The 22637-nt window shown below is 40.1% G+C and overlaps 2 protein-coding genes across 5 annotated transcripts in view; one reads left to right on the forward strand and one right to left on the reverse strand.

Annotated features, from left to right (window-relative positions):
- Nucleotides 1-5973, reverse strand: part of LOC128689701 (plasma kallikrein) — a 38533-nt gene extending 32560 nt beyond the window's left edge. Inside the window, exon 1 of one of the 3 annotated variants that reach the window (XM_053778082.2) lies at nt 5768-5973. The gene's annotated coding sequence lies outside the window, so the exon portion shown is untranslated. The remainder of the gene's footprint in view (nt 1-5767) is intronic. The other 2 variants (XM_053778081.2, XM_053778080.2) reach the window with 2 other exon arrangements.
- On the forward strand, nt 228-22566 carry LOC128689703 (uncharacterized). Of its 2 annotated transcripts, none has more exons than XM_053778086.2 (3): nt 228-427; nt 21135-21202; nt 21692-22566. In XM_053778086.2, exons 1-3 carry the CDS (start codon nt 282-284, stop codon nt 21820-21822), a joined length of 345 nt encoding a protein of 114 aa, XP_053634061.2. In that variant the 5' UTR covers nt 228-281; the 3' UTR covers nt 21823-22566. The 2 variants fall into 2 exon arrangements, 1 of the variants encoding a protein (XP_053634061.2); XR_008407204.2 differs by lacking the exon at nt 228-427 and adding an exon at nt 14999-15153.
- Nucleotides 22567-22637: the final 71 nt, after the last annotated feature.

A 22637-nucleotide genomic window follows, 5' to 3' on the forward strand; every position in this document is an offset into this window, starting at 1 on the left:
CCCGACTCTATTCTCATTGAGTACCTTAATTACTTGTACAAGAGATGTAAAATACCGACGTCTCTCTTGGATATCAACCTTTATCAACTCAAAGACAACAGCTGGTAAAAACAACATTCAATATATAGGGTAGCAGAACTGCTGCTCAACGTACTGTACGTGCAGGTGAACGGAGAGAGTGAGGAGTGAAGGGTAGGTTACCATTCTACCACCTCACACAGGTGACTGAGCCGAAGGTGGGCGAGTGGTTACGCGAATCGAAAGCTACATATTCTTTGAAAATGGTTATTGTATTTATTATGACCAATTCCAGGTTTGAAATGACTGTGGGCACGCCCATTAGTGCTGTGTTAACCAACATATACTTGAAGTATTTGAAGGCTGAAGTGTTACAGATTATCATCCCTGCCAGTGACTTCTCCACGAGGTATGTGAAAAACATTCATCATCCCTCCTAAACGGCTAGAACTTTATGTACTCTTGAACAACTTGAATGCCACAGACTTTTATACTCAATTTGCGTACGAGGAGGAAAGCAATAACACTCTTGAACATTTTAATTTGTAAATAATCCAACATCCTCAAGTTCAATTTCTTCCTAATACTTTCATACAAGCCTGGAGAAGTGCTTCTAAAATGCTTGCATCCCAGGACAGAGAAAACTAATTAATATCAGGCTCCTCATCTTTCACACTTCCGCTGTTCCTGAAGCCCTCCTAAATTTGTTCACAAGACCAACCTCAAGAGACATCAGCAGAACCTGCGATGGTAGTATCTCCAGGAAAAATAATGCAGAGATGGAGTTTACACCACTACCGGTTGTGGCTACAACGTTTTTTCGATGGTGAGACAACCAGCGACTTGGACACGCGCACTGGAGAACAAATTTCTTTTTTGATCAACGACCCTTGGAATGCTTGGGCCAATCATCGTAACACACATCCCCACATCATGAAGTAGATTGAGGTGAAACTAGGTACAGGTACAGTATTTCAGAAGACAGAGACAAGCAGTGATGCTTAAATCAACCCCATTTACCACTACAAACCACCATCACTCAGAATATAGGTAACTTTTGAATCTTCCACCTATTGTACACCCAGCTGCGTGAATTGGGGTAAAGGTCCTCTCACCCTCGCTATTCACCAGCTGCGCTATGTATATTGCATGTTTCCCAAGTATTGTCTATAAGATTTAGTTAAGCTTAGGGTCTAAGCTTGTGTGTCTTTTACTTACGGCAGTATCCTAAGCAATAAATCTGTTAATTTTAATATCATACAAAAAAGTATAATAACTAATATTCAATATATATAGCAAATTTCTTAAAATTGAGTGTCCTAATCATCACAGTAATTAAAATCGTTATTATAGTGATAACAAATATAATAAAAATCCCAGATGCTACGGAATAAGGTAATGTTATTTTAGCTATACACTTGTTTGTTTTTTATCTAAGAAAAATAATAGATAATTAAAATAAAAGTTAATCAGCACGATTATGATTAAATTTGATTTTGATAATTTAATTATTTTTCTTCAATAAAAAAAACAAATGTATAACTGAAATAAAATTACCTCATTCCATAGCGTCTGGGATTTTTTTTTATTTGTACCTCTGAATAGTCTGCTTGATATACGGTTTACTGTCTCTCGTTCCTAAGGATGCTCTCCACAAGTCTCATAACAATCATAATTAAGCGCTAAACCCACTAGGGCCATACAGCTCAGTCGCCTAATACTATTGTTATCTATTTACCGAATTGTGAACAATAGCAATTAGGGAACGGAGGCTTGCCCATACCTCTCCACACTCCCTCATCCGACCGAGTTTCAAGAAAAAAAAAAAAAAAAGTTTGTTATTGACATGTATCAGTCGATGGACCCCACCTGTCGCCAGTCCAGATAGGATCACCCGACTGACTGGCTCTTGAAACCAGTCTAATCTCACAACGGCATTAAGACACCCTGTCTTTTTGCTGCCACATTCCTTAGCCTGTCTTGAATATTTCGTGGATGCTTTTACAGTTTTGAACTGCACAATTTTTCCTGCTTCACTTAATGATGTTATTCCTGGTGCATGTTACTTTGGTTCACTCTGTTGTTAACTACCGTGTTAAGGCTTTTTTAATAAAATTCATTCCGAGGTCAGTTATACCAGATCATTAGAAAGAAAAAGGAATAAAGACTGAGTGATTAACCCAAAAATCTTAAAAACTCAGGATAACCCAGTAAAGCCATTCAGTGTGGTTTATTCCCAATAGGTTCCTTTCGTCTTTCTCCATAATGTTGCCACCATCAGTCGACTAATTTCCAGGTATATATTTACTGCTAGGTGAAGAGGGGCTACAGGTGTTATGAGACCTGCCCATCCGTCCTACCACTTTCAGGGTTGATCCCGGGCCGTTCGACTGTGAGCTGAACCCACCGTTACCGAGCTACGAGACACTTACGAATATCTAGTTATATGCATATTCTGTGACAAAACTCGACTAGAACATGTATATACCAAAATTATGTTAATTTGGTATTGCCCAGAGAGCACTCTGAAGGGGTTACCTAAATTTTGGTTTTCCTTCCTCTAAGGTTTATGCTTATAACTTGAGAATGTCTGTCTGTCTCTCTAATTTGGTACAGTAGAAACTTATGATCGATATGAACTACTCTTGCTGCGGCGTGTACAGGGGGCTGGGATCGATGGATATGAGGGATACCTTTCTCGGATCACTAAGGTACAATGGGATGGCTTGTGGGACACTAGGGATACCTTTCTTAGATCACCAAGGTACAATGGGATGGCTTTGTGGGATACGGGGATACCGTTCTCGGATCTCGCGGCTACAGAAACAAGTCTAGTCATGCCAGTGACATTTTTAGTTTGCTTTTCTGCAACAGTTAGATTAAGTTTGACCTGACTGTCACAGTTACGAACATTTTCTCACAAACTATGATTTATGAACATATTTTTTTAAGCTTATAAGCTAAAGTCTGTCAGGTGCACAATTAGCAAAATGTAGATGAAAAATGTATCACCCCTAATTATTATTATAATTACGGGGAAGCGCAAAATCCGTAGGTATACACTTCCTAGGTATCTATTTACTCCCAGATAACAGGGCCAGTTAGTTTCGGGAAACTTAATTACCTATAAGTCCGTTTTCCCTCGCTCAGGATTGAACATAATAAGTCTTTCTCTTTCATTGAGAATCAGACGCGCTACCCATTGAGCGACGAGGGAGAGAGTTCAATAACCTCGCCCGTCCCCTCTCAGGAAGACTATCACAGGAAATCCTTGAGGTGAAAATCCAGTGGTTTTGCTCGTCATATAACACAAAAACTATACTGTTTAAATTCCGCTAGAAGTAAACTTGTCTTGTGCTTCTTATATTTGATATTAATGATTACCATCATGTGTCACCGGTACATGTTTATTTTGTTGTGTAAGGTGCAACAATGTGTGTGTGTGTGTGTGTGTGTGTGTGTGTGTGTGTGTGTGTGTGTGTGTGTGTGTGTGTGAGAGAGAGAGAGAGAGAGAGAGAGAGAGAGAGAGAGAGAGAGAGAGAGAGAGAGAGAGAGATACAAAGGATAGTATATTTAGAGAGCATTATATCTTAGGTATTAACTTGCGAGCAGAGTTGGAACCCAAGTATTAATATTCTAACTTGGCCGGAATCTCAGATGTTTGCGCTATATTTTAAGTTGAATTGATGGTGTTAGCTATCTCACACGCTGATGCATCTCACAGACCCTCGTGATGCGAGGACATGATCCAGTTGGAGGTGGAAATATAGTCCGGGTGGGAAACCTTTAATAATATAAATTATATATATTTATATATATATATATATATATATATATATATATATATAATATATATATATATATATATATATATATATATATATATATATATATATATATATATATATATATATATATATATATATGCCACAGGGAGAAGACTTGGGACTCATCCTCAATCCCTCCAAGTGTGAAATCATCACAGCAAACCAGGAAATAATCAATGCTGTGCGAAGAATCCTCCCAGAAGTCTCTATTACCACTCCGTCCAACATTACCCTCTTGGGAGCACCGCTGGGTCACCAGGCCATCGACACAGTCCTCAAGGACAAATTGAATGACCTGATGAGAATGGAGGAGAGAATAAGCAATCTTGATGCCCATGATGCTCTGTATCTCCTCACAAGGTGCCTTACTATTCCAAGACTCACTTACTTCCTCAGGTGTGCACCCTCTTTTGACAACCCAACACTCGACGAATATGACGCACACCTGAGGTCAACCCTTAAGAAGGCACTGAACCTGTCACTAGAGGATCAGCAATGGGATCAGGCAACCCTCCCAGTACGACTGGGAGGTATAGGGGTGCGCAAAGCAACGCATGTTGCTTTACCTGCTTTTCTGTCTTCATGTTTGGCTTCCAGTGCATTAGTCAAGAAGATTGTTCCCGAACGCTTGAGAGACATGGTAGGAGCTCAAGACCCCAGGTTTACTGAAGCAGCGATTCGGTGGGACACCCTTACAGATTCCGCCAGTAGACCAGCTCCTCCCAAAGAACACAAACAGTCCCACTGGGACTAACCGATCATGGAAAAAATCGCCAACACAATGCTCTCCAACGCCTCAGGAAAGGACAAAGCTCGTCTCCTGGCAGTGAAGGCACCACACTCAGGAGATTTCCTGTTTGCTGTTCCCAATTCCTCCTTGGGCACTCGACTAGACCCACAGGCCATTCGGATTGGTGTTGCTCTTCGCCTAGCCGCCCCCATCCTCACCGAATATAGGTGTATTTGCGGCAGGGCGACAGCTGATCAATTCGGACTTCATGGTCTCGTGTGTCACACAGCAGAAGGGAAGTATGCCAGGCATGAGGAGGTCAATGATATAAAGAGAAGCCTCGCCACAGCCCGTTGCCCAGCTCAACGGGAACCCCAAGTGCAGAGGTCTGACGGAAGTCTAAAGCGTCCTGATGGACCCACTATGCTACCTTGGAAGGATGGAAAGCAGATTGCCTGGGACTACACATGTGCCGCCACATTGGCAGACACCTACTTGCCATACTCCGTAGTGGAAGGGGGTGGAGCTGCCAGCCACAGGGAGACTCAGAAGATCCGCAAATATGAAGACCTTCCCCCTTGCTATAACTTCATCCCAATAGGGTCAGAGACCCTTGGAGCATGGGGCAAGTGTGCTCTAAAGTTCCTAATAGAGCTGGGTGAAAAGCTCATCATAGAAACAAAGGACCACAGGGCGACCAGCTTCCTCTTCCAGAGATTCAGTGTTGCGATCCAGAGAGGAAATGCCTGCAGCATTCTGGGCACGCGGCCCACCGCCGGGGAGCTGGATGAAGTATTCGAGATGTAGCTCTGAGTTACCTATGTTGTTTTACTTTGTATCGTAGTTTTGTGAATGTTCTGTCAATGTATTTTGTCTTTAAATATAATATAAATAAATTATATATATATATATATATATATATATATATATATATATATATATATATATATATATATATATATATATATATATATATAATATATATGAGAAAATGAGATGCGATTATTTAAATAAAATTAAACATGAATAATGGGAGGCAGACACTCTGGTTCAGGAGTTCAATAAACTTGGTCATATCATAAACATAACTAACTGGGAATAACTGGAAAGCAATCACGCCCATAAAAAAAAAAGATTTGGTGATATAACGTATCTGATAGTTGAATCTTGCACATAGTTCATCGAAGGTCACCTTAGTTAACGTTGAGGCTGTCCACGCGGTCACCCAGCCAGTTACTGTCCCGAGCGACTGACATCATCCTCAGGACAGCGTATTAGTCAGCACTACTGTTAAAGTTGAATGTCACTTAAGCGCGCACACACACACACAATGGGAAAAACCTCTGCGTCTGCGTGCTTCCACTACCTTCAACACTTTCCTCTGTACTGCTGACACCGCTGAGTTACACCCCATCCTCCCCCGCCCCCCCCAAGTCCTCCCCCAACTACCTGTAATACAACCATCCTCAGCGCCCTGACCTGAAGCCACGATTGCACTTCCCACTTTCTGGGAATTTTCACCCAGAGAAAAAAGAGTAAGTCGGACCTGACTGTCTCGGTCGTTCCTGAATGATCAAAACACCGTAAATAAAACTTCGAAAATTGTTGAACCGGCACACCCCTGTTGATGTCATTTTGCACGAACATTTTTGAAAGTTACGGATCACGGAGGAAAATTGATCAATTGTAACAGTAGCTACTTAAACAATGATGATAATGATAACTTTAATTCTCAATAAGATACACCAGAGCTACAATCGTAGGTTAACAGTGTACATTGTTTACAAGGAAAATCTAATATAGCCACTTGTGACATTAGGAAAATTTTTCACAGCCTTATACCTTCTGTTGCATTGCTAACTCAGGTTTATCCTCAGGGTAGACGTAGTCCAAAATCGAGTGATAGCAAAGGAACTCAAACGAGAATATTAGAAAGCGTGGCTATCAGTGTTTAAAGGTGAGCGAAACTTTCTGGGGCTGGAGTGTTGGCTGACCCATATCTCTACCCTCATTCCAAGGTAGGTTTGCCAACCTTAAAATAATATTATAATGTAATATTTATCATTTAGACCATCTATTATTTCATTCACAGCCTCTCATATTGACCCCCAACATTGTACTTTACATAGATAATTAAAAAATATAAAATAAATTTAAATCAGTGGTTGGGATGTTTTTCTAAGTGACCTGTTGTAACAGAGTATCCTGAAAGACTCGTGACTGTTGACAAGGAGAACAGTTGGCAACTATGAGGAGTACCGAATGTGCGTCCTTGCCGACTTTCTCTGATGATAGAGGGTCGCTACGAACCCTCAGCTATCCTAAAAAATAGTGACATAGCTGGCTCACACACCGCCTGGGGCCCATGCATCACCCAAACCACCCAACCTCCCAGCACTCGACTGTACTGTCGCCTCACTCACCTCAGGAATGAAGGAATCAACCTAACTTCAATTGTAGATAAATGGATCAGTGAACTGACGAGGTGATAAATTAGACACGCGTGCAACACTTGGGTATCTTTGCTGTGGAAATGATTCACCATACAGTGACTTAATCAGTCCAGTACAAAGAAGAACAGTGAGATCGGAAGGAGACTGAGGTAATCAGTCCCTCAGCCTTGAGTCGATGTAATCAGTCGATCGACTCTAGGCTGAGGGACTGATTACTTCAATCTCCTTCCTATCTTTACTGTTCTCCTTTGTAATGGACTGATGAAGCCACTCTAGACTAATGAAGGACTCGGTCAAATACCTTGAAGCTCCACGGAACGGGTCATCATATGTCTAAGACACACGTCAGAAGAACTTTTCCTATTTCTTTTCGGAAACGAAATAGCACCGTCATATAAATATATATATATATATATATATATATATATATATATATATATATATATATATATATATATATATATATACATATGTGTGTGTGTGTGTGTGTGTGTGTGTGTGTGTGTGTGTGTGTGGAAAATACTGCATACATTTTCCAGAAATACAGTAGTTATATGTAAAAAGATGGCCATACTGTATTTAATAATATTTATGTCATAGAAAACGGAAAGCCTGCATCTGCGCAGAAGACACTCGCCATTTTTGTTTGAATTGGACACTAACGGTAGTGTATAATGGGAAGAATTTTTCGTGCTCTAAAGGTTAAAATTGGGTTGACACCTCTCAAATAGGAGGCGAAATTGTTGGATGTGCATTCCTGCATAACTTGAGATATCAGGCGACTGGACAAGACAGTTCCAGGAACCTCAGATAAGTCTGTTATATTTAACTCTGGCCAGTGTTATTTTCATAGACAGTGAGGTTTTCTGAGTATGATATACATAAATCTCCAGTCAAATTGGTGAGTGTTATGATTAAGATATGTTCTTCTGTTGTATAAATGTATATATATATATATATATATATATATATATATATATATATATATATATATATATATATATATATATATATATATATATATATATATTTGCAATAAGATCACAGTAAACAGGTGATTTCAGAATATGCAAAACAACCACTCTGAAAGAATAGAGAAATTCCAAGCGCTTTCGTGACTACTCACATTATCAAGGAACTATGAAAGTAAAGCATCCAAGGAAGGTATATAAGGGGTCTGGCCAACACCTCACTATCAGATCCCACAACGGTTAAACACCTGACGCGCGCCGGCCCAACTGGACAGGTCCTTTGCACAACCCACCAACAAACTATTCTACCCAAGAAAATTTTTAAAATTATTATTTGTCCAGTGTATTATTAAATTCTTCCCAAATTCTATTAATTCTAAGTGGATCTAATTTATATAAACCAAAGGAAATATTCATATTATTGTCAAAACTGCTTTTTACGAAACAAGATTCAATTATATTCCTGTCGACCATGGACTTGCTTGATACTACTTTCTCAACTTTTTGAAAATCAATTGGATGGTTAAAATCTCTTACATGAATAAATAGAGCATTGGAATCTTGTCCAGTTCTAATGCTTTATTTATGTTGTTTTAATCTTAGTTCGAGATTTTTACCAGTTTGACCGTAATAAACTTTATCGCAAATTTTACAAGGAATCTTATAGACACATCCATCAGCATTTTGGGGGGAATTCTTTATCGAAAGTTTTTTTACTGTATCAAGATTTTTGAATACAACTTTAATATTAAAAGTCTTAAGAAGAGAAGGCATATCAACCAAGTTTTCATGGTAAGGGAAGACCAACATATTTTTAGTTGAATAAGGCTGGTTGTCCGTTTTTGGATTGTAAAAAGTATTTCTAGCAACTTTAAAAGATTTATCAATTACATTTCTTGGGTATTTTAAATCATTACCTATTTCATAAATTTTGGATATTTCCTCATCTATGAACTCAGGACTACAAATTCGTAAAGCTCTCAAAAATATATAACAGCCCGGCTGCAGTGTGGAAAATACTGTATATATTTTCCAGAAATACAGTAGTTATAAGTAAATAGATGGCAATACTGTATTTAATAATAGTTATGTCATAGAAAACGGAAAGCCTGCGTCTGCGCAGAAGACACTCGCCATTTTTGTTTGAATTGGACACTAACGGTAGTGTATAATGGGAAGAATTTTTCGTGCTCTAGAGGTTAAAATTGGGTTGACACCTCTCAAATAGGAGGCGAAATTGTTGGACGTGCATTCCTGCATAACTTGAGATATCAGGCGACTGGACAAGACAGCTCCAGGAATCTCAGATAAGTCTGTTATGTTTAACTCTGGCCAGTGTTATTTTCATAGATAGACAGTGAGGTTTTCTGAGTATGATACACATTAATCTCCAGTCAAATTGGTGAGTGTTATGATTAAGATATTTTCTTCTGTTGTATAAATGTGTATATATATATATGTATAATCATTTATTATTTTTAATATACAGCCCACAAATTTATATATTTAACAGCATTCCTGGTGATACATGTTTCATTTGTAATTAATAGGTCCAGAGCAACTTGTGGATATGACAGTGGTAGGTATTGAAGGGGGACATTTTTTGCGACCTAAATGTCCCAAATTCCTACTTGTCTAACTTATAAATAATAATTATCTTTGTTCATTTACTGTTATGTACATAATGATACATTCAGATAAATGTAATTTTCCACAATATATATATATATATATATATATATATATATATATATATATATATATATATATATATATATATATATATATATATATATATATATATATATATATATATATATGTACTCACCTATTTGTGGTTGCAGGGGTCGAGTCTTAGCTCCTGGCCCCGCCTCTTCACTGGTTGCTACTGGGTCTTCTTTCTCCCTGCTCCATGAGCTATATCAAACCTCGTCTTAAAACTATGTATGGTTCCCGCCTCCACTACGTCACTTTCTAGGCTATTCCACTGCCTGACAACTTTGTGACTGAGGAAATACTTCCTAACATCCCTTTGGCTCATCTGAGTCTTCAACTTCCAATTGTGCTTCTGTATATAGGTGTGTGTGCGTGTACTCACCTAATTGTACTCACCTAATTGTGGTTGCAGGGGTCGAGACTCAGCTCCTGGCCCCGCCTCTTCACTGATCGCTACTGGGTCCTCTCTCTCTCTGCTTCCTGAGCTATGTCATACCTCTTCTTAAAACTATGTATGGTTCCTGCCTCCACTACTTCACTTGCTAGGCTATTCCACTTGCTGACGACTCTATGACTGAAGAAATACTTCCTAACGTCCCTGTGACTCGTCTGAGTCTTCAGCTTCCAGTTGTGACCCCTTGTCCCTGTGTCCCCTCTCTGAAACATCCTATCTCTGCCCACCTTGTCTATTCCCCGCAGTATCTTGCATGTCGTTATCATGTCTCCCCTGACCCTTCTGTCCTCCAGTGTCGTCAGTCCGATTTCCCTTAACCTTTCCTCGTACGACATTCCCTTGAGCTCTGGGACTAGCCTTGTTGCAAACCTTTGCACTTTCTCTAACTTCTTGATGTGCTTGACCAGGTGTGGGTTCCAGACTGGTGCTGCATACTCCAGTATGGGCCTAACATACACAGTGTACAGTGTCTTGAACGATTCCTTATTAAGGTATCGGAACGCTATTCTCAGGTTTGCCAGGCGCCCGTATGCTGCAGCAGTTATTTGGTTGATATGTGCCTCCGGTGATGTGCTCGGTGTTATGGTCACCCCAAGGTCTTTCTCCCTGAGTGAGGTCTGTAGTCTTTGTCCACTTAGCCTATACTCTGTCTGCGGTCTTCTTTGCCCCTCACCAATCTTCATAACTTTGTATTTGGCTGGATTGAATTCGAGAAGCCAGTTACTGGACCACATGTCCAGCCTGTCCAGGTCTCTTTGCAGTCCTGCCTCATCCTCGTCCGATTTAATTCTTCTCATCAACTTCACGTCATCTGCGAACAGGGACACTTCAGAGTCTATTCCTTCCATCATGTCGTTCACATATATCAAAAATAGTACTGGTCCTAGAACTGACCCCAGTGGGACCCCGCTCGTAACAGGCGCGCGCGCGCGCGCGCGCGCGTGTGTGTGTGTGTGTGTGTGTGTGTGTGTGTGTGTGTGTGTGTGTGTGTGTGTGTGTGTGTGTGTGTGTGTGTGTGTGTGTGTGTGTGTGTGTGTGTGTGTGTGTGTGTGTGCATTCCGATCCTTGTCCTTACACCTTCACTAATTGGATAGATGGTAATCAGGAGGAAGGTGGCAGCCAAGCGTACGACACTGCTGGCAATGACAGGGAGTGGCAAGTTTCGTTCTTGCTTACAGGTTGGTTGTCTTGTCAATATTGGTTTTCTGGGCAGAGTTGGTAGCTGCCCTGGTTAAGATATTCTCCTGTGAAAAGTGATGATCCATACCTACCCTCAAGCAGCTAAATGGACGCCTATTGATCTCATCCCTTCAGATAACATTAACGCATCTTAAGCAATAGATACCAAGACCCTTCCACATATTCCCAAAGCAGCTCCTCCACACAGCTGGAATACTCGTAGACCTCCCACAGGGACTGATAAATGAAAGTTCCTAGTGGGCGAAACGTCTCTCAATAAATGACATAAACCTCACTTTATGTCTTATTCATCTACTTGTTGGTATATTTTACCACTGATGTGCATTCACAGACCTCCAGAAGAAGCCAAACAGAGGGGCCACTGTCCTAGATGCTCCGCCCACCATCACTCTATGGAACACTGCTACTGTTGGACAATGTTTGCCTAGCCGTGGTGGCTAGAGGAGGCTAGTCGGTAGCCTCATCAGTTATCAAATCACTGAAAGATTTCTCCAAAAGTGTCAACTTAATTCGCCTTCACTGCTATACAAAATTAGGAGAAGCAGACCCAGTTGACACTGAGAAAAATCAGATTACCGGTGCCCAAAAGAACTGAATAAGACAGAGATGCCGACCCTGTTCAAGCATTGAGATAACAGCGTCCAGTTAGGAAAACCAGGGCGCCAGCATTTCGAACATCAATGTCCGCGATGCAGAATTATCTGTCAATGCAAGAATCGTGAAAAGGTGAAATAGTAAAAGAATATCTTAGGCTGAAGGGGCGCGCGCGCGAACGCATTGATTTTTCAATGATCATTAGTGATGATCTGCCAGGCACCAAAATGTTTGTTCGTCTAACTTCAGCGCAAGATACCGTGCAAGTGAATATGGTCAGTGAATAAGAGGGAGTGACTGTATATGAGGGCGAAAAGAAAATGGTCCTTCTAGGATGATATCGCGTATTGTCAACAAATGTGAAAAATGGACACGTGCAATAGCAGGAATCGTTACTAACGGAAAGTTTCACCTGCTCTGCAGGTATCAACATTCGAATACAGATATGAATCACACTCCTGGAGACATCAACCTTGGTGGAAGGTGAAGTTAACGAAATGGAGAGGTCGATGTAATCAGTCCGTCAGCCTGGGTGCAGGATAATCAGTCGGGGCTATACTTTTTTTGGCATCACGTTATGTTGCTTAGCGTTGCACAGTAGCAGATTCACAAGAAGGGAAGGCGAGATACATGTTTCTCCTGTTTTATGGAGCTGAAACTTTTATGTTACTGCCGCCTCTAAACAACAAGAACGACATTTTTATTGTCTACTAAATTCTTCGTGGGTGAAGTGACAGACTTTGCATGGGTGAAACTCCACGGAAAATTAACACAATGAGTCAAACACATATATACGCTTGGCACATACATAACGCTACCAACGCATATATAATCCACTTAACTAATGTCATGCCTTTGAAACAATATCCAAGTTAACCACCAGAGACAGTAGGTGGAGACAGATATGGAGGAAAATATTGAGAGGTGTTTTCAGAAGCACACTAGCGAATCAAGGAGAGAGTAATTTTGCTTCACCTCTTGTAAAAGAATTTGCAGTAAGAAAATCTATTGGCATCACATGTTGAAAATTGCGGAGGCACAACCCATGCCTAGGCAGCCATATTTCCACAGCTGCGTGTGAACACTAGCTTGTTCGACCCTGAGCGTGCAAATCTAAACGTCCACAGTGGCATGCTCAATGCTCATGGCAGCACACCCGCAAATACATGAGTGGTAATGGCTGGATGGGAGTTAGATCAGCCTAATATTGGCCATTTGACCTACTGGAGCGTTCTTTTGTATTTTGTACCTAAATTCGTCACATCCGCTCAACAACACCGATATTTGTAGATGAATGGTTCAGAGAACCGACATGTTGATAAATTAGACACATGTGCAACTCTTGGGTATCTTTATTGAGGAAACGTTTCGCCACACAGTGGCTTCATCAGTCCATACAAAGGAGAATCTTGAAGAACAGGAGGAGAATGAGGTAATCAGTCCCTCAACCTTGAGTCGATGTGGTCAGTCCATCAATCTTGAATAGAATACGGCATACGTGCTGAGAAGGAGCTTATAAACCGTTGGCAGGAGAGGTGCAGCAGTCATAGGTGGTGTAACATTTGTTCAATGTTGAAGTAGGTCGTCTAATTCTTGGGCACGACCTACTTCAACATTGAACAAATGTTACACCACCTATGACTGCTGCACCTCTCCTGCCAACGGTTTATAAGCTCCTTCTCAGCACGTATGCCGTATTCTATTCAAGATTGATGGACTGACCACATCGACTCAAGGTTGAGGGACTGATTACCTCATTCTCCTCCTGTTCTTCAAGATTCTCCTTTGTATGGACTGATGAAGCCACTGTGTGGCGAAACGTTTCCTCAATAAAGATACCCAAGAGTTGCACATGTGTCTAATTTATCAACACCGATATTTGATTCCCAGTGCAGGCCTTATCTTACGTCCATATTTTAATCCTCAATGATATATGCGGGATCTTGTGAAATTTTGTTTTGTATGTTTGGAGTGTATCTCCCTTCCATGTATAACAGAGCGAATTTTATCAATTCAGCAGACTTCCTGCTCCACCAACACGAGGGAGAGAAAGAGATAATATACAGCCAAATGATACTGCTATATTTTGTAGGAAAAACATATTTGATTTATGGTTGAGCTCAGTAGCTGAAATCCTCTTTCGATGATGGGTGTAGTTCTAGCCTTCGAGTCATGCTCCCGAGATACATAAAAATGTCCACCTCAATATATCATGCTTATGTAAAGTAGACTTGCACGGTAAACACGTCATCTGTCTTCAGCCACCAAATGACTGGGACTACAGCACTTCGAATTCTCAGGGATAATTGCCTCATTCCTTGTTCCCTATCCCAGGAAACAATTTTGTCGTGTACCTGCCATAGCATCTAATGATATGATATTAATATTTTTAGACAGTGAACCGGCACGTCAGAGGATGACCTCGGTCGAAATACCAAGAGGTCCATCGAGAAATTTTAATCAGATAAATATTCCCACCGCCTCTTCTCAGAGTCAGTGCTACACGTGTGGTGAACCTTGCTGTTGGTTAGACGGCAGTGTCCCCCAAAACATATGGGTAATAGAGAGACACATAAAGCAGAAGACTTTATCAGGACAACGTTTCGCTCAAGAAGAGCTTCATCAAGTCATGGTTTCTTGAAACTCTTCTTGATCGAAACGTTGTCATAAAAAAAACAGGCTTGATCTGCTGAAGCCTCTATGCGTCCTAGTATAGGTAATGGTTTTGTTACTTTTTCTTCCTTGCATTTCGAGTCATATAAAGCTGATAAAAGTGGAGAATCAGTAATATTAAGATGGAAGAAAGAACTGCCTAGATATCATTTTTAATTCCTTTTCTTACAATTTTTCTTCTATCCATTTTATCCGTAAAATTGTCTTTATTGTCCTTCTTTTAATCCCTCGTTGTTGTCGTCGTCAATCTCCTCCTCATTGTCCTCTCCTCCTTCTCTTCTTCGTACTTTCCCACTGTCCCTTGCTCCTTCCTCCAAGCCAGCAAGGCAACAACGGCATTTAACCTTGCCAGTATCCAGTCATGTTCAGTATTCATTGTGATCCAGAATAAGTTTGTCTCAGTGTCCTCTCAGCCATCGCAGCACCAAGAAGTTCATCATCGTGTCTCTCTGTCTCTTGAGTCTGTTATTTCGTCAACACCAACAAACAAATCCTACTGTTTCAGCGACACCATGAAGTAAGATCAACTTTAAATTACTGACTAGATACAACAGGTGTAGATATGTGTCCTAAGAAGGATACTTCCTTAGGCACAATGCTCCTACATGATTATCAATAATTCACGCCATGCCAGAAACAAGTAGATGACCTTTATTGATGGGTAATCCTGACAAATCTTTTATTTTCAATTAAATTATTCTTTCCAGGCTACTTATAGACTTCAATTAGTTATAAGAATTACTCGGACATTAAGTTTCAAGATTCAAGATTCGTATGCTTGCCAGGGTCAGGGTACTAGGAATTAGAATCAGTGTAAGTGAGGAGGACATTTCTGAGTACCTGTGAGTAGTGTAAGACTTTCCCTTTTCGTGTATTATCCCACTTAGAGAGTCGTGATGATAATATTAATCACTTTATATACCTTGTCTGTGAAATACTGATACGTGTTTGGTTTGAAATACTAAACAATTTTTTTTTATTTCTGAACGTAATAAAGTACATATTTCTGCACTTGTTTAATATAAGTACACATACTTTTGACACTACGATTTTTATGGTCATCATATGAATGATATATGTACGTTTTACTCTATAGCTTTCTCTATAAGTCGAACCTCCCTATTTAGTAGGGTGGTTACACTAGCGGCTCTAAACAGGTTTGTCGGGGGATTGAACAATGTCTAGCTGCAATCACAACTAAGGAGAGTATTTCGCTTAACGTAAATATATATGTCGTGGCGAATTGGTAAAACTTGTGAATTTGGCTTAAATAGCAAAGCTCTTCTTGCCGAACAAGACAAGCAATAATTTAGCAAAAATCATTCTGAACCTAACGAAAAAATATATTTCATTGTGTTTGTTTATTATTAAACTATTGTAAACTTATCTAAAAGACATTTAGTTGGATTAGGCTAAATTAAATTGCGCTTGTTATAATAAGGCAAGTTTTCTAAGGTCCTTTTGGTACAAAATTATTAATTTTAAATTAATATAAATCGAAAAAATATATCTTTAAATGTATAAGGGAAAATTTTTAGAAAGGACTTAAAATTATATGAGTTCTTACTAATTGACCAGATTTACCTATTCGGTACGAAATATATATAAATAAATATATGTATATATATATATATACATATATATATATATATATATATATATATATATATATATATATATATATATATATATATATATATATATATATATATATATATATATATATATATATATATATGCTGAGAGTTCATTTTAGTTCTCATTTTAGGGATTAAATTGGTCAGCTGGCTGTGAGAGCAACGCGTCCGATTCCCGATTAATGGACGGGGGATCAAGCCTCCACCACTTTGCGCTGACTTACACGGGTTTAGCGCTTCATATAAAAATAATAATAATTGGGATTAAAGTATTTCTGTGTGGTGGTGAGAATCTTACCGTGCAGCCCTAATGACCCATGAGTAGTCGATAGAACATAAGAAGAACATAAGAACGAAGGGACACTGCAGAAGGCCTACTGGCCCATGCGAGGCAGGTCCAAGTCTCCTACCGGCTTAAGCCAATGCACCCAACCTAGTCAGGTCAGGTCACATTGACTTAAGGGAGGAACACGGCAACCGACCTGTTAGCACAAGCTATCAGGTCTAACTCACACCCACCCACATCTACTCATGTATTTATCCAACCTATTTTTAAAGCTACACAACGTTCTGGCCTCTATAACGGTACTTGGGAGTTTGTTCCACTCATCCACAACTCTATTACCAAACCAGTACTTTCCTATATCCTTCCTGAATCTGAATTTTTCCAACTTAAAACCATTGCTGCGAGTCCTGTCTAGGCTAGATATTTTCAGCACACTATTTACATCCCCTTTATTTATTCCTGTCTTCCACTTATACACCTCAATCATATCCCCCCTAATTCTACGTCTTTCTAGAGAGTGCAGTTTCAGGGCCCTTAGTCTATCCTCATAGGGAAGGTTTCTGATACATGGGATCATCTTTGTCATCCTCCTTTGTACATTTTCCAGAGAATTTATATCCATTCTGTAATACGGTGACCAAAACTGCGCAGCATAATCTAAATGAGGCCTAACCAAGGATGTATAGAGTTGAAGAACAACCTGAGGACTCCTATTATTTATGCTTCTTGATATGAAGCCAAGGATTCTATTAGCTTTATTGCGAACACTTATGCACTGTTGTCTTGGTTTCAGATTACTGCTAACCAGAACTCCTAAATCTTTTTCGCAATCCGTAATATTAAGATCTACATTATTTAGTTTATATGTGGCATGGTTATTGTCCTGTCCAACATTTAGAACTTTGCATTTGTCTATATTAAACTGCATCTGCCACTTCTCCGACCACTGCATCAGTCTATTCAAATCTTCCTGGAGTGCTCGAATGTCCTCGTCAGAATGAATTCGACGGCCTATTTTGGTGTCATCGGCAAACTTGCCGATGTCGCTCTTTATGCCCTCATCTATGTCGTTTATGTAGATTGTGAACAGCAGGGGGCCCAACACTGACCCCTGTGGAACACCGCTCGTGACGCTACCCCACTCTGATTTCTCCCCATTTATGCAAACTCTCTGCTGCCTATTTGTCAACCATGCCTCTATCCAGGAAAAAATTTCTCCTCCTATTCCATGTGCTTTAATTTTCCTCAATAGTCTCTGATGTGGGACCCTGTCAAAAGCCTTACTGAAGTCCATATACACAATATCATATTCATTACCATGATCTACCTCCTCAAATACCTTAGTGAAAAAAGTTAATAAATTCGTAAGGCAGGAACGCCCCTTTGTAAAACCATGCTGAGATTCGTTGATTAATTTATGCTTTTCAAGGTGGCTACGAACTGCCTCGGCAATTATTGATTCCATAAATTTTCCCACTATGGAGGTTAGGCTTATTGGTCTATAGTTCGAAGCTAAGGACCTGTCACCTGTTTTGAAAATAGGTATCACATTTGCCATTTTCCACTTATCTGGCACCATGCCAGTTTGTAGTGATATGTTGAAAAGATTAGCCAAAGGTGTGCTAAGCTCCTCTTTACATTCCTTTAGAACCCTTGCATACAGTTCATCAGGGCCTGGGGATTTGTTAGGTTTTAATTTATCTATTTGCCTAAGGACCATGTCACTTGTGACCCTAATAGTGCACAGTTTATTATCGTCCTGTTCTACATAATTTATCATTACTGGAATATCGCTGGTATCCTCCTGTGTAAAAACTGAGAGGAAGTATGTGTTAAAAATTCTACACATTTCCTTATCACTGTCAGTGAGCTGACCCGAGGAACTTTTGAGTGGGCCTATCTTGTCCCTGATCTTACTTCTGTATACCTGAAAGAATCCTTTTGGGTTAGTCTTCGATTCTCTTGCAACTTTAACCTCATAATCTCTTTTTGCTTTTCTAATTCCCTTTTTTATTTCTCTCTTTAACTGAATATATCGATTTCTTAATTGCCCCTCTCCTCTTTTGATTTGCCTATATATGCCTCTCTTTTGACCAATCAGATATTTTAATCTATTGTTCATCCATTTAGGATCATTTTTGTTTGATCTGATTTCCCTATTTGGAACATAGTTTGACTGAGCAGCTAGGACTATGCCCTGGAAAGCATCATATCGGCAACCATCACCACCTACCTGACCGTTAGTCAGGTCATTCCAGTTCAGCCCACCTAAGTAATTTTTCAGTCCTATGAAATCAGCCAAGCGAAAGTCAGGGACGGAGACTTGATTGTCATTATTAGGGGAATTCCATGATATATTAAAACTGAGTGATTTGTGATCACTCTCCCCAAGCTCATCATTAACCTCAAGATTATTAATTAGTGTTTCCCTACTGGCAAGAACCAAGTCAAGGAGGTTATTTCCCCTAGTTGGCTCTGTCACAAACTGTTTTAAAAAACAATCCTGGATCGTATCAAGAAAGTCACCCGACTCTAAATTTCCTGTCAAATTGCTCCAGTCAATCTGTCTATAGTTGAAATCTCCCATTAGCACAACATTTTCGTATGTAGATGCCTTACGAATTTCGTCCCATAGAAGTTTACTGCACTCCCTATCAAGATTTGGGGCCCTGTAAATCACACCCAAAATTAGTTTTTCTCGGCCCTCGAGAAGCTGTAACCAAACAGATTCAGTGGCTGACGCTTCTAATTTAATATCTTGTCTAACACAACAATTTAAATTGTCTCTGACATACATCGCTACTCCACCACCTTTCCTGTTGACCCTGTCAGTGTGGAATAATTTATAGCCTTGTATGTGACATTCAGAGGGCATCTCTCTATCTTTCAGATTGAGCCAGGTCTCTGTTATAGCAATAATATCTATGTTTCCTGCACTTGCAATTAATCTTAGCTCATCTATCTTATTTCTAACACTCCTGCTATTAGTATAGTAAACCTTAAGGGAGCTAGTCCCTTGCTGCCCTCTGCTGTCCCCCTTTGTTTGCTGACCTGTTCTATTGTCTTTATTTATAACTTCATGCTGAATGCCTTTTATACATTTACTGTTTCCAACCCTAGTGTTGCAACCTGCTTGTTTCCCACACACACCCATACCTCTATCTTCCATCAGTTTAAAATCATAGGCATTTCACCAATGGCCTTCTCAATCGAGTCTGCAAGTGCTACCACCCCTGCCCCAGAGAGATGTACCCCATCCCTTGCATACATATCATGTTTGCCATAAAAGTTGTTCCAGTTGTCAATGAATGGGATTGCAAGTTCCTTGCAGTATCTGTCTAGCCAGCAATTTACACCAATTGCCCTAGACAACCATTCATTTCCTACTCCCCTTCTAGGCAAGATGCTACATATGATTGGGATCCCTCCCTTAGACTTAATGAAATCTATAGCTGACCTGTACTTATCTAGCAGCTCTTCTCTCCTACCCTTCCCAATATCATTTCCACCAGCACTGAGACAGATAATGGGCTTGTTCCCATTACCTGACATGATATTATCCAGCCTGTTGACAATGTCCCCAACACCAGCTCCAGGGAAGCACACTCTATCTCTCATCTTCTTATTCCTATTACAAAAAGCACGGTCAATATATCTTACCTGAGAGTCACCAACCACAAGAATGCGCTTACCTTCATTAGCAGGGGCAGTAGTACCCTTACCTTCACTGGCCACTGAAGTACATTCATCCTGGAGAACAGAGAAGCGATTTCCTACCTTCAGATCTTCACTCTTAACTTTCCTTACTCTGATGCGCCTCCCATTACTGTGAACCACTCGCCACTTGTAGCAGGTGCTGGGCTGCACCTCACTGCTGGTAGCCGTTGCTACCTCCCCAACTACAGCCTCCTCACAGCAAGAGACAGACTGCACCTCACTGCTAGAAGTCTCATTCCCCACAACTCCAGCCACCTCACACTCTCTCCCAGACCCATTGAGGTGGACCTTCAGCCTCCTAATCTCCTCCTGGAGAAGCAAGACCTCCTCCTTCAACTCTCCAACCTCAGTTTTTAAAACACTGCAGAAGCAAGCCATGCTTTGTAACCGTCCACGCTAATCCCCAAAGCAGCGACACCCCCCCATTAACCAACCAACCTTTTAACTACAAGCAACGCAACTGATGTAATGCTGGTTTTTCTAAATTAGAGTTTTTGAGCACAGAGCACCTCAACATCAAAGCGAGTCACTCGTTCTTCACATGTAGTGGAAGCCAAGTCTCAAATCCTCTTGAATCAAATCATCCACATATACCCTTGACCATTATATCAATAAATAAAATAATAAACCAAAAAAAAAAATTACCCAAGAAGCCAAGATTCAACGAATCTTAAATATATATTTGACATTAATCATATATATATATGTATATATATATTTAGAAAACATATTATAAGGTTCAACATATAAGGGATAATCAGTGTAAAACGCACGTCTTATAGAATAATTAACATTCACATACTAGTACGCATTAATCAGAACACCTGCAACCAAATGACAGTATGTGTTTACATTCAGGTCTTGGCTGGTGCCGGCGTTAGTGTTCTTGATCATGGTCGCGACCGTCACTTCCCAGTTTCAAGCAAGTGAGTACAGTGCTTTCCGGGCATGTCTAGAACTCTTGGGAATATGACTAAGGGCTGTGAAATGCAGATACAATCGTAGCTCGGATCCACGAAACGTAGATAAAATAGAAGCTATTAGCTAGGACTGAAACTCAGAAACAATCGTAGGTAGGCCTCTGGATCGTAAGTAGAATCACAGTTAGGGATTTTAAGGCAGCAGATAGAATAGGGTCGTTGGTATGATGCTGGGATGGTAATTGAAATAGTTCCTAGGCTAGTTTTAATCGCTGCTATATGTATAATCTTGGAACGACAGATTGGGGGTCCTAGTTAGTATCTGGGACGGTAAATGAGATAGCTTATTAATAAAAAAGGCTTGGTAAGATGTTAGGTAGTGCTAAATTATAGCTAGGATAGTTGTAATTATTGATGTGGATATCACTTTTATTGTATTATCATTATAATTAACTATTTCATTCTTATTATTACCATCACTATTTCTACGCGCAGGCAAACACGACATCTCTAAGATCTGCAAGAGGATGAGGATCAACTGCTCCTTCAGGATCCCTCATATATGTTGTGTTTTTGGAAGAAGTCCCCAGGTGACCTACGGTAAATCCTCTGCAAGCCAACGTTGACCGACCTTTGACTAAGCGTTTGCTGGACACCACCAGGATGATGCATTTTTAGGCATTAATTTGTGGGGAGATGTATGCCCATAAAAGTCCTATCAGCAAGCCCTTATGTTCATTATTGCTTATAAGTAATCGTACGCACCTGCGTGTATAACTCTACCAAGTAAGCTATTTTTATATGAAAGCTCTATCGTTCTTTCCCTGGAATATGAAAGATCATGGGAATGAGTCTTGAAATCTGCTCTCTTTCGTTGCCCAGCGGTGAGAGTAGCCACTCTCATTGCTGAGGTCCAGGTAACAAACCCTGGAGATTAACATAAAAAAATTAGAGGCCTGGGTAGCCGAGACGGTAGACAGACTCACTTTCAATTTACGGACTGCGCTTCGAGTAACTCATCCAACCATTTGTTTATTATAGCACTGGTCGCCGTTGCCCAACGGCGAGAGTAGCCACTCTCATTGCTGAGGTCCAGGTAACAAACCCTGGAGAGTAACATAAAAATTCCAGTGAGAGAGAGGAATGAGCTAGCTTCTTATAGAAGTGCGAGGCTTCAGCAAGGTAGAGTAAAGCATGGGATTCTTTGAACTTTTTTCTTTCAGTAACATTGAACAAAAATTTGGTGGCGGGATGATCTCCAGACTCTTCATCAAAACTTTATAGTTATAGTCTTTCACACCTTTATAATTTCTTTCTGAATTTGTAACAAAAAAATGTAAACTATCACATTAAAAATCTTATAAAACCGAGGAATTTTATTTAATTTTCGAAAAATATCGTCTTCCTCCCCCATGGGGAGGTGATCCTTAATAATCGTTCG

Source organism: Cherax quadricarinatus, chromosome 22 (genome assembly GCF_038502225.1).
Source record: "Cherax quadricarinatus isolate ZL_2023a chromosome 22, ASM3850222v1, whole genome shotgun sequence".
In the NCBI taxonomy this organism is placed as follows: Eukaryota; Metazoa; Arthropoda; class Malacostraca; order Decapoda; family Parastacidae; genus Cherax; species Cherax quadricarinatus.